This window comes from Gopherus evgoodei, chromosome 4 (genome assembly GCF_007399415.2).
Source record: "Gopherus evgoodei ecotype Sinaloan lineage chromosome 4, rGopEvg1_v1.p, whole genome shotgun sequence".
NCBI lineage: Eukaryota > Metazoa > Chordata > Testudines > Testudinidae > Gopherus > Gopherus evgoodei.
This window is the reverse complement of record NC_044325.1, coordinates 132,930,508-132,947,100: the sequence shown is the minus strand read 5'-3', so window position 1 is coordinate 132,947,100 and position 16,593 is coordinate 132,930,508. Positions and strand designations below refer to the sequence as shown.

The following is a 16,593-nucleotide window of genomic DNA, read 5'->3' as shown; positions in this document are numbered from 1 at the left end:
GGTCACCAACTTCCACCTGGCCACACCCCCACCTGTCCACCCCTCAGCCGGCCACCAACTCCCACCTGTGCACCCCCTCCCTCACCTGTCCCCCCAGCCGGCCACCCCCCTCACCTAGGCAGGTTCCTGCCCCCCGGAGCAGCGGGCTCCGAAGTGGCTGCGCCCCGCACGCCCCTGGCTGGCAGGCGACGCGCGGCTCCCGGCGGGGCAGCGGCGGACTCAGCCCATGCGAGCGGCCGCCGCGGCTACTGGGGTCTCCGCCACCCCGCTCCCAGCGCGCCTCCCGGGGACCCCGACTCCTTGCGCTTGGCGCCCCCGCAGCGCTCAGCAGCCAGACCCGTCTGCAGCCTCCCCGGCAATCACATGGCCACGCGCGCCGCGCTCAGCCCCTGCAACATGGTAACTAGCTAGCGGCAGCTCCGCCGCGCCGCGCCGGGCAGGGGCTCGGAGCCCTTCGGCTGCCCAGGCGCCGGGAGTGGCGAAAAAGAAGCAGGGACTGCAGGGCGGGGGCGTGCTCCAGCCCCAGGATCCGGATCAGCGCCCGAGGCAGCTGACCCAGACTCAGCCCCCCGCCCCACAGCGAGCTTCAGCACGAGCCCCCTCTCCAGGGCCGCCCCACCCAGAACCACACCCCGGCCCCACCCGAGCCTCACCCCTCGCTGCGTGGGTTTTTTTGCAGGGTGGTAGATTAGTGGGTCCGACAGCGGCGTCTGCCCTCAGGCTCCGATGAAGTGCCAGGCACGGGCTGTGTCCTTGCCCCGGTGGAAAGCGCCTGCAGCTCCCATTTGCCAAGGGACCCGGCGCAGCCCGACAGTGGGGCTGTCAGCCGGGGCAGAATTCCCAGGGGGACGGCACGTAAACACCGCCTGCGTTCTGGGGATGAATTCCCCCAGCACTTCCTGGGCCCTGTCCAAATCAAGCTCCCAAGGAGCTTGGCTGGAAGTGCCTGCGAACAGAAGAGATGCAGGAGACATACTCATGGTCTCATCTGCACGCTTGTGTTTAATTCACCAGAGTCAGATTTGGACCCCCTTGCTCATGTTGGAGAGAGTCCAGCAGAGGGCAAGGAAAGTGATTAGGGGGCTGGGGCACATGGCTTAGGAGGAGAGGCTGAGGGCATGGTATTATTTAGTCTACAGAAGAGAAGAGTGAGGGGAGATTTGATAGCAGCCTTCAACTACCTGAAGGGGGGTTCCAAAGAGGATGGAGCTCCGCTGTTCTCAGTGGTGGCAGATGAGAGAACAAGGAGCAATGGTCTCTAGTTGCAGTGGGGGAGGTCTAGGTTGGATATTAGGAAACACTATTTCACAAGGAAGGTGGTGAAGCACTGGAATGGGTTATGTAGGGAGGTGGTGGAATCTCCTTCCTTAGAGGTTTTTAAGGTCAGGCTTGACAAAGCCTTGGCTGGGATGATTTAGTTGGTGTTGGTCCTGCTTTGAGCAGGGGGTTGGACTAGATGACCTCCTGAGGTCTCTTCTAGGGGGAGTGGACTTTTGTTCTTTCTTCTTCAGCTGGTCTCACAAACCTAAATGAAAGGCCATTTGGATTTAGAACAGTGGTTTTCAACCACTCCCCCTAGAGAGAGCACAGCGTGTATCCCTGCTGAATCCTGGGAACATAATGGCTGCTGACCAGTGTGAGCTCCCCTCTTTAAAGGTTCGGGACACAAAGTGAAAGGCAGTGCTGTTTCATAGCTGAAAGCTAAGACTTTTCAACTTGGGAAAGAGGAGACTAAGGGGGGATATAATAGAGGTATATAATATCATGAGTGACATGGAGAAAGTAGATAAGGAAAAGTTTTTTACTTATTCTCATAATACAAGGCCTAGGGGGCACCAAATGAAATTAATGGGCAGCAGGTTTAAAACAAATAAAAGGAAGTTCTTCACACAGCGCACAATCAACCTGTGGAACTCCTTGCCTGAGGAGGTTGTGAAGGCTAGGACTATAACAGCATTTAAAAGAGAACTGGATAAATTCATGGAGGTTAAGTCCACTAATGGCTATTAGCTAGGATGGGTAAGGAATGGTGTCTGTAGCCTCTGTTTGTCAGAGGATGGAGATGGATGGCGGGAGAGAGATCCCTTGATCATTACCTGTTAGGTTCACTCCCTCTGGGACACCTGGCATTAGCCACTGTTGGTAGGATACTGGGTTAGATGGACCTTTGGTCTGACCCAGTATGACAGTTCTTATGTAGGGCCTCTGTGGCAGAGTGGGGAATTGAACCAGCTCTCCAAAGACCCAGGCTAGTGCACTAACCCCTGGCCGGCCTTCCTCCAAGGGAGGAGCTCCAAGACAGTGAAGGAGTAACAAACCTGTCTCCTGGTAAAAACAAGCAAACAGAAAAACTAGAAGGACAACTATGGAAATATGGGGCTGTTTCCAGTTTCACTAAAAGGAGGAACAAGGGGGATTTTATGTCTTCAGGTTCAAAGTGTGTTGTGAAGGATATTGATAAAAAAGATCATTTTTCTAATGTTGTAGGGTCAACTGGCATTTGCAGGGTTTAGGTTTTCCACTGGGACTAAGTGACTTCCAGTAGAAAGTCTTGCCAGAGGTTTTTAAAAAGCAGGAGTTGCCTAAAACTAACCTTGTAGCTGAAAGATCTAAGTTCCATCTAAGGGCACAAATGGAAGGTGAAAATATCTCTGGATTTCTAGCCAGTCTGCCAAAGCTTTCACTGGGTTCTGGCAAGGACTGCACATTCATTTTGCAGAAAAGAATAAGTTGTGATTGATGCTTAATTCGAGGTGGCCATAGGAAGAACACTCCTTTGGCCAGGCCCTGTGATGCATTGCATAATGTTTGCCACTTCTAGGTCACCTGACCAGATCACATCAGATAATGTTTGCGTCTGAGGAATTTCAAATATTCCTCAAGATAGTAAAGCACTCTGATTATCATCCAGCAGCAAACGGATCATCAGAGAGCTGTGGGCAGACACTTGGATTGGGAATGAAAGTGTAACTAACATTAGAATGGACCAACAAGTTCCTGCAGAACAGAATTAGATAATTCAGGTGCCATCATCTTAGCATGATCATTTATCATTGCTGGCTGGATCTATAGAGAACATCGGGACCATGTCCCAAGGAAAATACAGACAATACAGACAGCTGAAGCCTCGAGTAGTGGGACCATCTCTTGACAACAAAGTGGGGAGTTTTGATCACAGGCGTCAACTTTCCAAAGTGTAGGGGGGAGGGGTGCTTGGACCCCCGGCTCTTCTCCAGGCCCCATCTCCATCCACCCCTTCCCCTAAGGCCCCACCCCTGCCCTGCCTCTGCTCTCCCCCACCCTTTCCTGGCCAGTTCCACCCCCTCCCTTGAGCGTGCCCTGTCCCTGCTCCTCCCCCCTCGCCTCATGGGAGGCACAGGGAGGGAGGGGGAGATGCTGATCTGTGGGCCCACTGGCAGGAGGGAGGTTCTGGGGGGGGGAGCTGATGGGGGGCTGCTGGTGGGTGCTAGGATGCCTCCTGACTGCGAGATGTCAGTGTGACCATATTAGTTATTATTGGTATTATGGTAGCATAAGGGAGCAGGGTTTCAAGTGAATGTGGAGACTATGGGAGAGCACATAAGAAAAATGTGACAGGGGCCGGTTTGTACAGCGTGCTTGGTGCTGTACAAACAGAACGAGGATGGCCCCTTCTCTGAAGAGCTCACAATGGAAGTGCAAGACAAAGCAAGTATATAACAAGCGATTACAACACACAGACGGGAGCAGGCACTAGGTAATAACGAGGCCACTGGAGCGACGTGACAAGCTGCGCTCTCGGCACACCAGCGGCCACCCTGTTGTCGAGTTCTTTGTCTGCCTTCCAGCAGCGGAGAGTGTTCAGAGGCAGGTGATTAGCGGAAGTTTATGGGGCGCCAGGGGAGGAAGCACAGAGGTGCTGGTTGGACAATTTGACCAATGGGCACTGGAGGATGGCACCATTGGCAGAGCGGAGGCAGGAGTGGGCATCTCTGTAGTGTGGATGAGATAACGTAGGGTGGTGATAGGCCATGATGAGCCTTAAAAGCAAAGATGAGTAGCTAGCATCTGATGTGGCAGGGAATGGAAGGGCAGCTGAGGGACATGCAGAGAGGAGTGATATGGCCAAAGCAGCAAGCCAAAAACAGCAGTTTGTTGAATGGATGCAAGTGGATTTATACAGGCTGGGAAGGGGGTGTGTGGTTGTGGGTGTGGCTGGGGGAGGGCGGGAGGACATAGTAGTGAAGATGTGAGATGACGAGGGGCCTGGACGAGAGGTTTAGCCATGTGGACAGTGGACTGGCCGATCTCACAACTGTCCTGAAAGAAGAAGCGGCAGGATTTTGACCCGGCTATGGCAGAAAAGCCATTTGCTCTCACATTCTGAGCCTCAGCGAAAGCAGAGGGAAACTCTGCTCTGGCAGTAGAGGACAACGGGAATGTGTGTGTGCGTGAAGGGAGGAATGTAAGTGAATCAGGAAAGTTCCGTATTGCCTTGTGGGAGGAAGTTTACACTGATTACAGGCCGCAAACCTCTCGTTAAAGTTATGGGGTTTAAAGTGGGACTCCAGGGTCAGCTTTAGCAGCTGCTGCATAATGGAAAATCCAGCCCACGACGTTGGTTAGAAGCCATCTGCTAATGGTCCAGCCTTGTCGCCACCTGCACTTTAGAGTGGGAAAGTCTTTTTGGAGAATCTCTGTTTAGGAATGAATGTGAAGAAACCTCCATCAGAGAAAGATAAAACTGCCTGAAGGTAGGCCTTGTGCAAGCCTTCTAGGTGATGAATTGACCCCACATGGAACTCCAAATCATGCTCTCACAGCTGTATGCTGAAGTTACATGTAGCAGCATTCCTGTGTGTGACACCAGAAGCCTTGTGTGATGGGACCAGGAAGCAGTGATGTCGCATCCCACAAGGGTAGGTCTACACTGAAATCAGAGGTATGATTGTCTCAGGTGAATGACTGCATTTTTTCAGGTCAGTTCACCTTTTTTGGACTGTTCTGTTTCAAGAATGGTTCAGGAAAAAATCCAAATCCAGGACTGCCGATGCCAGGCATTTGAAAGCATGAGTCTGGCTTAAAACTCCACCCTTGCCCATTGTGTACTTGATTGCCCCAAGGTAAAAAAAAAAAATCAACTTTCAGTACGCACCCAAAAGTGTGACTTCCCTGGTCATGGATTGGAGGAGGCTCCATCTACCCTTGCCTACCACTGAGATGGTGGGAGCTGCTCTTCTATGCCCCCACCCCACCCCCTTCTTAGCTACACAGGATAGAAACCGGCCCCTGTCACATTTTTCTTATGTGCTCTCCCATAGTCTCCACATTCACTTGAAACCCCCACCCCATATATTTCCTTCCCTTTCCCCTTGGCCTTGCCTACCTCCCATGTACCCCACAGTCTGCCTTGCTCCCCTGCTTTCCTCTGACTCCCATTAGTTTCCTGTCCAGTTTCAGATCACATTCCCCCTCCCGCACCATCTCATTCCCTGGACCACTATGTTTTCCTGTCCTCTGCTGGGCTCTCCCACGGTGACTATAGGGGCCACCATCTTCCCTGAGGGCAACCTGATTTCAGCCCCTTTGGACACAATGGAAGATGGGGGCCAGCTTGGTGAGGGCAGCCTGTGGCTCCAGTCCCACTAACAGTAATGGGAGAGGGCAGCCATTTTGGATAAGGGCAGACCATCACAAAACTGGAAGCTGAAATCAGACATTCATGGGAACCCTCAAAAACTCACCGGACTCATGATGAAATCTTGAGAGTTGGCAACACAACTTTCATTCTCTGGTCCTCCAGGGGAGACTCGTGCGTGCCAAGGGTACTGGGTGGGGGTTGTGTGCTCTTTGAGGAACTCAGCATCTCCAAGGACACATGTGGGGGGAGTCCTGAGATGTCCAGTGAGGATGTTATATGGACACTGCACTATCCATGCACTCTCATATAGAATCATAGAATATCAGGGTTGGAAGCGACCTCAGGAAGTCATCTAGTCCCACCCCCTGCTCAAAGCAGGACCATGACAAAGGGTGTCAGAGTGACACATGAACAGGAGCTTGGGAACAGCTCTAAGCCACCCCAAATACAGAGAAAGTCTGACATGAAACAGACCATGCAGGCACAGCAGAGCTCCAACATGGCAAACTCTGCACCTCAGGCCTGGCTGCTAGACACCCAGCCCACCTCTCTGCTGTCTAGAAATGGCCCAGGAAGCTCTGCACAGGGGCCAAGAGTCAGCTGCCCTGGGGGGATATGAAGCAGCCCCCCCCAGAGGAGTGGCTCATGCTGCAGAAGCTGCATACATTCTGTGCAACAATCAACCCAGAATGATCAGGCCTCCCTCAGGACCTGAATCGCCACTGGTGCTGTGTTGCATTCATGATGGCTGCCATGTTGGCCGACACACCAGGGCCCAAACTAGGGATCTCCAGAGCTAAAAGCACAAACTGCTACAGCTTGAGCTAAAAACTCCCTCATTAGCTGTATGACAGACTTATATCCTCTGCTGACTGGCAACAGAAGGGGGGGGCCGAAAACACACTTACTGCAGGAGCAGGGAGATATGAGGCAAAATAGGGCAAGAATACCTTTTTGCCTCCTGGTCTTCGGGTCCCAGCCAGCTCCTGATGTAAGTTAGAGCAACCTTCAGGGTGTTTTATTTTGTGTGTAGGCTGTCCGAGGCCCCTATGCGACGGTGGGCAGCTAAGTATAACTGCAGTGCAGCAGTGCTCTGACTCCACACCCCATGCGCCAGGAAAGAGGCTGGCTCTAATTGTCTGGCTGTGTGGGCTTCCTTTTTTTGGTCCACCACTCAGGCTTCTTTCAGTTGCTGTCCGCTTTCTGAGCCATCAGGTCACATTTCCAAGCTTTTATCCTCTGCCATGTGGACTATAAACTTAGCTTTTATTAAAAAAAAAAAGAAGTGAGATTTTCACATAATCACATGACTCCAAGAGCTAAGGCTGTAAGAAGAACATCAAATATCACAAGAATTGGTAACACGGCTTTTCTATTTATACAATGGGGACAATAGTACCTAATTCTTATCTAGCACTTTTCAGCCGTAGATCCAGAAGCGCTTTACAAAGGAAATCAGTATCATTTCTCCCATTTTACAGATAGAGAAACTGAGGTGCAGAGAAAAATGACTTGCCTAAACTCACCCAGCAGGCCAGTGTGAGAGACAAGAATAGGGTCCCAGCCCAGTGCTCTGTATAGTGGGCCATACTTCCCCCTATAAGCACGATGATCTCTTAGCATGACAGGGAGCTGGGAGGATGAGCTCCTTGTTACAGAATGCTATTTGTGGTTCCCTGGTACAAGTCTTTCAGAGAGAAAGACACCAGGTTCAGCATCGAGAGGAGTCCGAGTGGCGGAGAGAGGACCTGTCTGTGCCACTAGGTCAAATGTGTGGGCTGCCAAGACACTGGCTGGTCATCTAGGGCATGGCTTAGTCTAAAGCTCAGGGTACGTCTATATGGCAATTGGGTCTGTGACACGGCACATGTTTGATGCACCCAAGAGTACCAAGAGCAGTGAAGCTGCAGCAACATGGACATCAGCATGGGCTGACCACCCAAGTGATTACCCAGGGTCCCAGCGGGACTTCCACACAACCGTCATGCTCTCGGTCACTGAACTAGCTGGATTAAAGGGGCAATCACACCCCCTGTTGGTAGTGTAGACAGACCCTAAGTATGGCAGCAGGCGGGCTGGGGCTGAAGGACACAAATCTTGTGTCTATCTCCTGTTCAGCACTGTGTAGCTCCCTAGTTCAGAGGACTAATGTATAGTAGGAGGGAGGCTGCAAGAGACCCCTTACATAGCCCTCTCGGTGATGACGCATGACTAATTTTACAGATGACTGCAGCATTGTAGCCATGAGGGTCCCAGGATATTTGAGAGACAAGGAGGGTGAGGGAATATCTGTTATTGGACCAAGTTCTGCTGGTGAGAGAGAGAAGTTTTTGAGATACACAGAGCTTCTGAAGAGCTCAATTCTTTCCACTGTGGAAGTTGGTCCAGTAAAAGATACTCCGTCACCCACCTTGTCTCTGTAATTTTAAAGTGATAGTACCAAAACATACCACAGCGAGCATGGACTCGCAAGGATTTATGCTTTGTTTATAGAAATCCAAGCCTCAACCACCATACCTGCCAAGTGGGGAGAAACAGGCGCTTACAAGGTGCCCCTGAGGAGCTGTTCGCGGTGTACCCTGGGACGGCTGAAACAGCACTCGATGGAATGGAAAATAGGTGAGCATTCCAAAGCTCCAGAAATGACATCTCTGCCAGTTTTGTCCTTGGCAGGCTCAGTAGCTCTACCAGGCACATTTTTACACTATCTGATTTGCCTGAAGTAACAAATTCCTGACCCGCCCCTGAGTTTGTCAGGCTCCACATGAGCGGACCGTGTCTCCCGAAACAGGCGAACATCAGCACTTTGCATTAGGATCCAGGTGTTTTTTTTTTTCCTTTTTATTCATGGACACTTTTTCCATGAACAGAGCCTATTTTAATCCCAAGCCAGCACTGGAAAGAGTTAGTACTAATGTTATCAATCTGGGACCTAATCCAAGAGCAATTCCTAATAACCATGTACAATGAAGTTATGTTCAGGGCATTGCAGGAGCAGGCCAAATGTTTCCACTGGAAAAAAACAGCTCATTGGCGGTCACAGCAGAAATAAGATCATTGCTCCCCACTACGCCCATCTCTTCCAGAGGGAGAGAGCTGTAGAAACGCAGAACATAAAACAGGTTACCACGCACAGCTGTGGCTGTTCAGTGTAGCTACTACCTGATTGTCTTAGTTAAACTGACCTATCCCCTCCCTTAGGGAGGGATTCTCCTGTTGGCATCAGTAATCCACTCCCGGAGGGAGGGGGGCAGGTCAGCTTAATTATGCCACTCACAGGTGTGGATTTTTCACACCCCTGAGCACTGTCGTTAAACCAACCTAATTTTCTAGTGTAGACCAGGCCTCTGAATCTTCTAGATTTTAACTCCAGAAAAGGATGAATTTTCCTTGTGCAAGAGGCCCAGGGGAACCAATCACGTCAAGAAAAATAAAGAAAAAACCCATCTCACTAGAGGCTTTGCATGAGTGCCCAAGTTACGTGTTGTTTGTCAGGGAAGATTCACAACAGGCTAAAACCTTTTTCCTTAATGGACCTAAGAGCCTGTTTAAGTGTTTTTAAGATCATTAAATAAGCGAATGGGAAAGAGGAAGAAAGAGAGGAGCTAAATAGGAGCCAAGAGTCAGTGGGAATTACAGAGTGGGCGGGTTGCTTTGGTGTACAGGAGTGATGGATGATGGAGATACGGGTAGAACACAACCACCACCCCTGTGCATGGCAGTGTGGGCTAGTGGGCAGCACACTGGACTGAGGGTTTCTCTGCATTGACTAAAAGGTTCAATTCCCAGGTTAGGTAGACGTGCCCAATATCCAATGAAGCGAGCACATTAAACAAGCAGTATAGAGCAGTGGTGCCAGGGGCTAGCGGCCTGAGTACCTACCTAGGGTTTCAGCCAGAATCGTTCTCAGGGCAGCCAGCCTCTCCTGCCACTAACCTCCAGTGTAGACACATCTGGAGACCCCAGAGAACTGGGCTATTCCTACATTTGCCATCGCTGTGCTGCGTGACCTTGGGCGAGCTGCTTCCTCTGCCTCAGCTTCTGCATTTATCACATGGGGGAAATGATCTGTTTGCAGAGCACTTGGAGAGAGGCACAAGAAAAGTGCAATGCAAGAAGGGAGTTTTGCCAGGCAAAGCAGAAAGCAGGGTGATGCGAAGAGAGAGGTTGCAAGATAGAAAGGACAGGGATGGAAGAGAACTGAAATTGAAAACAGCAGAGAAGGGAAAAAAACCCAAACTTTTAAAACAACCCAGTCCAGACACTGGGCAGAATATTCAACCTATTACAACATTGTTTGTTATCTGCAGGACTGGGAGGCACACAGATTTCACAGGGTTTAAGGGCAGAACAGAACACTAAGAGCGTCTAGTTTGATCTCCTGCATAACACAGGCCATCAGGTGTCGGGTGACATTACCAGGACCCCACTAGCCAGCCAGACAGCTTGATTTAAATACCCCTTCTCCTTTGCGCTTTTCCAGTTCCAATGCTCTGTTTTGGGTAACAACAAACTGAACAGAACACGGGGCTCCATTACCCTGCAGCACTCAGGCGAGCATGACTATTGTCTGGAGAACAAAGGATCTTATAATACAGGCAACACATTTGTTTGGCTCATTGAGAGGACTGTTTGTGTTCTGGGCAATTCTCTAAGAGATTTGAGTGGAGCCGGGTAAAGCACTGAAGGCAAGATTCCTCCGTGACCTGATTTTCAAAGGGACCATTCTCCACTGGCATAGAATCATAGAGTGTAAGGGACCAGGTCATCCAGTCTGATCTCTCGTATGTCACAGGCCACCAGCCCCTCCCAGCACCTGCTCACTGAGTCCAGCAACTGAAATCAGACCTAAGTATCACAGTATTATGAAGTACCCAAGTATTATGAAGTATCCAAATATTATGAAGGCTTCACACACTGGTGCACCTCGGTCCCTAGTCTATTTTCTGCCTGTGGCACATAATAGTGCCTATTATGTGCCATAGGCAGAGAATAGACTAGGGACCGAGATGCACAGTGCGTGAAGCCTTAATATTGGCGGGAAATGATTAAGTGAGATCTACCCAGATAATCCTGGCAAGTGACCTCCATGTTGCAGAGAAAAACGAAAAAGCCTCCAGGTCCCTTTTAATCTGACTCGGAGGAAATTCCTTCCTGACCCTACATATGGTGATCAGCGAGACGCTGAGTATGTGAGCTAGCCAAGCCAAGCACCTGAGAGAGCGAATGCTGAGTGCCACCTCAAAGCCCTGACCCACCTTGCCCAATATCCCATCTCCACCCATGGCCATCTCTCATGCTTCAGAGGAAAGAGACCAAGAAACAACAACCCAGAATACATTAGAGGGGGACAGTCCCTTCCTGACTCCTGTCGGTGGCCGGCTGAAACCCTGAAGCATGAGCTTTTAGGAAAGTAAGACAAACAGGAAGTGAGCCCCAGGGCGGCCGAGCCCTGCTTCACACTGTCACAAGCAGCCCCGGCCAGGGGTGCAGGAACAATTTTTATAGTGAAGGTGTTGAGAGCCATTGAACCAAACTGTAAACCCTGTATATGATGGAAATCAATTCAAGTTTGGGGGTGCTGCAGCACCTCACCCCTACCCCTAGTTCCAGCACCCATGACCCTGGCATGCAGCCACACGCATAAATTTGTCCAGCATCTTCAAAGGCAACTTTGTGTGGGGCCAGAGCTGTGAATTGGAGGTAACTGGTGACGTCTTTGGGTTCAGAAATGTCTTTGTGCTCTGCACAGGACATGGAGGTGATCTGGGCAGAGAGGAGGACAGTATAGCTAGAGAGGAAGGATAGGCCAGTGGGTAGGCACTAGCCTAGGGCTTAAGAGACATGAGGTGAAGTCTCCACTCACCCACAGGCTCCTTGAGTGAGTCACTTAGTCCCCCTGTGCCTCATTTGCCCATCCGTCCAGGGGGGATAATAGCACTGCCCTGCCTTATAGAGGTGTGTGAGAGTAAATACAGTGCATGGATATTACAGTAATGGGAGCTGTATAATTCCCTATGCCCTACTGATACAGCAGGGCGTGTTGCATCCCAACGCTCTCCGGCTTCTCCTTGATGTCCTCCATGCACACTGACCTCTTCATGTTTGTCAGGATTCACTGCTTTTAAAGCCAGATGGGACCATGCCATCATCTAGCCTGATCTTCTGTATACCACAGGCCAGAGAATTTAATCCATTTACCCCTGCACTGAGCTGTGTTTGGCTGAAGCTGCAGAATCCCTTCCAGCCTTGATCTGAAGACACCGAGAGCTGCAGGATACACCGTTTCCCTGGGGAATTTGTTAATCACCCTCCCTGTTGAAGTTGTGCCTCATTTCTAATTTGAATTGATCTGCCTTTAATTTCCAGCCATTGGTTCTTGCTCTGCCTTTCTCCACTAGTTTAGCATAGAGCCTTTTAGCATGCAGTGTTTTCTCCCCAGGGAGGTGCCTACACATCATCATTAGGTCATTGTGACACAGTAGGGAGCAGGGTGGATTGACCTGGGAATGTCTGCATGGGAGATGGGAGAGCAGGGGATGACTTTAGGTGAGGTCGGTACCTGAGCCTGTAACCTGAGCCAGGAAAGGGGGTGGGGTGAGTCAACACCTTTGCCCAGGAAACTGGACAAAGGGAGAGGGGAAGAAGTAAGTGGAGAGAGCCTGCTGAAGGGATTTTTGGTTTCAGTTTTGGGCTGGCTGGGAAGAGACAGGGAACCCCAAGTCTGGGGTCTAAGATCCTTCCCCCACCAGAGGGACCTGGCTGAAGGGTCCTGGTTGTACCTACAAGCCCTGCTTGGGACTGTGTTCCTGTCATCTAATAAATCTTCTATTTTACTGGCTGGCTGAGAGTCACAGTGAATCGCAGGAAGTGGGGGGTGCAGGGCCCTGACTCCCACACTCCGTGACAGTCACCTTGAAACCTTTTTGATTTTATTTGATTTAGCATTTGCAGAGTCTTCTAGCCAAGCAATGGCATCTGCAGTGGCATCATGCAGTTCTTCTAGGCCACTGCTGAGCCTAGTCAGCAGGCATTCTTCAACAACATGCATCATCTTCTGTGTTATGCCGCAGCTACACAAACGGGTGTCACGAGGCCCCAGCGACACTGGTTGGCTGCACAGAGATCTTGCCTGGTCCAGAACCATTTCAACAGGGACCACTGGTGACGGGGCAGGTCAAAACCAAGTGGGAAGATTGTGGGGTCGGCGACGAGAGACTGATTGGGGATTATAACAGATCCATTCCTCTCGCCAGAGGGTTTCTGCCCTAACATCCTGGTGTGGCGGATGAGACCATAATGGGCGACATGACGGCAAACTTGCAGCTGATGGTTTTGAAAGGTCATTGTGCAGCGGCAGGCTTGGGTTGGCATATACTTTCTCCAGTAACTTGCCAGTGGGAACCTCTTGACTGATATGAGAAGGAGTAATATTGCTCAGAACTGGAAGCCATGAGAGTGGAGTTGGATGCAGGGTGCCGGAGATGATATGCATGACGGCACGTAACTGCGTATCCACCAGTTTGGTGTGTGACGATCAACTCCAGAGTGGTGCGCAGGACTCCGCCACTGAATATGAGGTGGCAAGACCTAACGTCCGCAGCGTTGGAGCATGAGCACCCCCATGACAAACCTACCATTTTTGCTAAGAAGATTGTTGTGCATCTTAACTTTAGCTGCTGTCTTCAGGTGGGCATAATAAGTCAGTGTGTGGTCTAAGGTCACACCTAGATAGATCAGCTCTACTTCATGCTTCACCTTCTGACCATTCAAATAAACATTCAGTTCTCGGGTTGCGCTGGCATGATGAAGATGGAACAAACTGGAGACTGTTTTTATGACACTTGGCTGGAGGCGCCCAGTCTTACAGTAGTCAGCTAACTTTGTCATGTCCTGGTTTAAGGTGGCATCAAGCTCTTGGAATGTCCGGGCCTGGGTACCACAACAGATGTCATCTGTGTAAATGAACTTTCGTGACTCCATTGTTGGCAGGTCATTGATGTAAAGGTTGAACAGCATTGGAGACAGCACAGATCCCTGGGGTAACCCCGTTGCTCTGTTGTCTCCAAGCACTTGTCTTCTCCCCAGTATGGACTCTGAACTGCCCATGGCAAAGAAACAGTTCAGTGATGCCTTCACCCAAGGTAACAGGACCCGTGATACCTTCACCAGTGGGCCAGTGGGCCATACCATATGGCACGCCGCTGTTAAGTCGATGAAAACAGCACTGTTTTCAACTGTCTCTGGAAGCCATTTTCAACAGATGTGGTCAGCGCAAGTACTTGGTCACATGTGCTACAGCCTTGGCGAAAGCCAGCTTGGTCAGGGCTCAAACTTCTCTCCACATCGGGCAATACGTGCTGTAGGACCAAGCGCTCCAGTGCCTTGAAGCACACTGATGATAATAATATGGGATAATAGCTTGATGCTTGACTTGGGTCCTTTCTGGGCTTTGAGAGGCCAATGACTTTTGTGATGCACTAAATCTTCGGTATTCTGGTGAAGAATTTCACAAGCCAAAGCTGAGCATGAGGGCCAAGGTTTTTCAGGAAATAGGTTGTCATAGCCCACAGATGTTCCACACTTGATGCTACCTAGTGTCTGTTCCAGCTCTGTTACAGTGAATGGTTCTGGGCAGCTTCTGATCTGGTGTACATATTTAAACATACGCCATTCGTTCCTCACTTGTTTTCGCACCTGTTTCTCCAAAGGTGCTCTGGTCACTTTAAGTAGGTGTCCGGCTACCTGGTTGGGTGTCCGTGAGGGTCGACAGAGTGCAGGTGGCTGCTGTGCTGCTCCAAGGCATTGGAGCAGACTCCAACACTTGTGGCTGGAGTGGGTAAAGCTCATTCTCTTGGCTGTCTCCTCCCATCTGGCATGGCGAGCAGTGTCCAATGATTCAGTCAGATGGTCAGCGACATCTGGGTCACCAGATGCCTCATACCACTTGAACAAGGCAGTGCTCTCCTTGTCAAGACAGGGGATGTAGGCCGGATGGCAACCGCATGGGATAGCTCTGCAGGCTGCTTTGTAGATAGCACACAGAAACGACGTAGGTCATATTTACCTAGATGTCAGGCTGGTATTGTCACCACACTCTTCTCCAGTGCTTCCCAGTATTTTTCCCAGTCAGACTTTGATAAATTCCACTTCTTCTTTTCAGAACTCTTGATAACTGGGAGCTGTAGCCCGATATGGATCAGCGATGGTTTGTGTTGGCTGCTTGGCATGTTGCTGGCTGAGGATGGTCATGAACTGAACTGACCCAGCAAAGGTCAGAAGAGTAGTCATGATCCCATCTAGAAGAATGGAACATGCCTTGCTGCTTAGCATCATGGATAAGGGCGAGGTCGTTTCGAGATGTACAGTCTGCAAGTTGTTCACTGTTGGTGTCAACCTCCTCATACCCCCAGTCTATGTGATGGCTGTTGAAGTCTCCAACATAGACAGCTGGGTGTGGTAAGCTTGGTTGAACCTGGTGGACCTGTTGTGATCATTTGCCAGCCAGAAACCACCAACCTGGATGGTGTCACACAATTCAGTAGACATCAGCTGAATGGCATCTGCAATATCGGACTGAACGTATGTGACTCGGCCGTGCTTCGGGTGTGCCACATGGCACAAAAGGTCGAAGCCGTCCATTCTGGAATTCCTGGCTTCAGCAGTTGCCACATATGTCTCTTGCAAGCAAACATATGTTGACATTCAAGAACACCGAGTAAATCACGCTTGGCAGTCGACAAACCCTCCACACTGAGTTGGAACACGCGTAGAGCTGGACCAACGACATAGACGTCACCGGGCTGTGCGTTGGGGTTGTCAGTGACAACAGCACTGGGATTTGTTGAGCTAGTGCTCGTGGAATTCGGCTCGCTGATTGGATCATTCGCTTCCCAGACTGCTGTCAGGTACTGGTGGGTGGTGCGATGAGGACGCAGATCCATTGCCCCCAAAAGACCCATTAGCTTTTTCATAAATTAAACCAATCGAGCTCATTCGTTCACTCCCTGTAAGGCATTTTCTCCAGTCCTCGCCCACTGACTTTCTGCAGCAAAGAGATGCTGTTGTTAATAACAGAGCTTTCTATGAATCCCCCTAAGCTCTGAAATATCTCCGCAGCCCAGAAGTTGAGTCTGGGATTGAGTCTCTCATTGGCCCAGGCTAATTCCCCTGATTACAGTCGCGGGGTATTTCCAAACCCTGGCTGCATAGCGAAACTTATGAGTTAATTGGCTGTTACCAGGGCCGGCTCTAGCAATTTCGCCGCCCCAAGCACAGCGGCATGCCGCAGGGGGCGCTCTGCTGCTCAGCTCCGGTGGACCTCCCACAGGCATCCCTGTGGGGGGTCCGGTGGTCCCGTGGCTCTGGTGGACCAGCGGACCCTCCGCAGGGACGCCTGAGGGAGGTCCACCAGAGTCACCTGCCGCCCTCCCGGCAACCGGCAGAGCACCCCCTGCGGCATGCCACCCCAAGCATGCACTTGGCGCGCTGTGGCCTGGAGCCGGCCTTGGCTGTTACCAGAGGAACCTCCCCCTGCACTTATCCTCACTTCTTATGCTATTGATGTTCAGCTCTGTTAAGATAAGTTCCTGTCTGCATCCTAAAAGACTTGCCCATACCGGTACTGCCCTGGCCTCTTCCTTTGTCAGTCAGTGTTAAAGGCATTCTGAACTATATGCATTTCCTCACCTTTTGGGGGCAAAGCCAGACTTTCAGGCACCTGCTCCCCTACTTGGTGTAAACTTTGCTTGTACCAATCAGAAATGAACACACACAGTTTTGGGGCCCCGTCCCCTATGACACTTCTATGATGTCATAGTGGGTATTTTAGGCTGGTCTGCCATGTGCAGGCAGAAGAGGAGAAAGAAAAACGAATCCTGTGTACCTTGTGCACACCCGTAACCGAGCCTGATCACCTCGAAGCCTCTCTCAGCTCACGTGTTTTAAGCAGAGTTTCTACGTTTGCCGGTCGT

At 50.7% G+C, this 16,593-nt stretch overlaps 1 protein-coding gene across 3 annotated transcripts in view; it reads right to left on the bottom strand.

Annotated features, from left to right (window-relative positions):
- The window catches only part of ADORA1 (adenosine A1 receptor), an 87,215-nt gene extending 77,538 nt beyond the window's left edge, over positions 1-9,677 (bottom strand). The window contains exon 1 of one of the 3 annotated variants that reach the window (XM_030561142.1): positions 9,606-9,677. In XM_030561142.1, coding sequence (XP_030417002.1) covers positions 9,606-9,667 — 62 coding nt within the window. In that variant the 5' untranslated portion in view covers positions 9,668-9,677. Of the gene's footprint in view, positions 1-114; positions 168-653; positions 812-9,605 lie in introns of those variants that run through there. The other 2 variants (XM_030561144.1, XM_030561143.1) reach the window with 2 other exon arrangements.
- Positions 9,678-16,593: the final 6,916 nt, after the last annotated feature.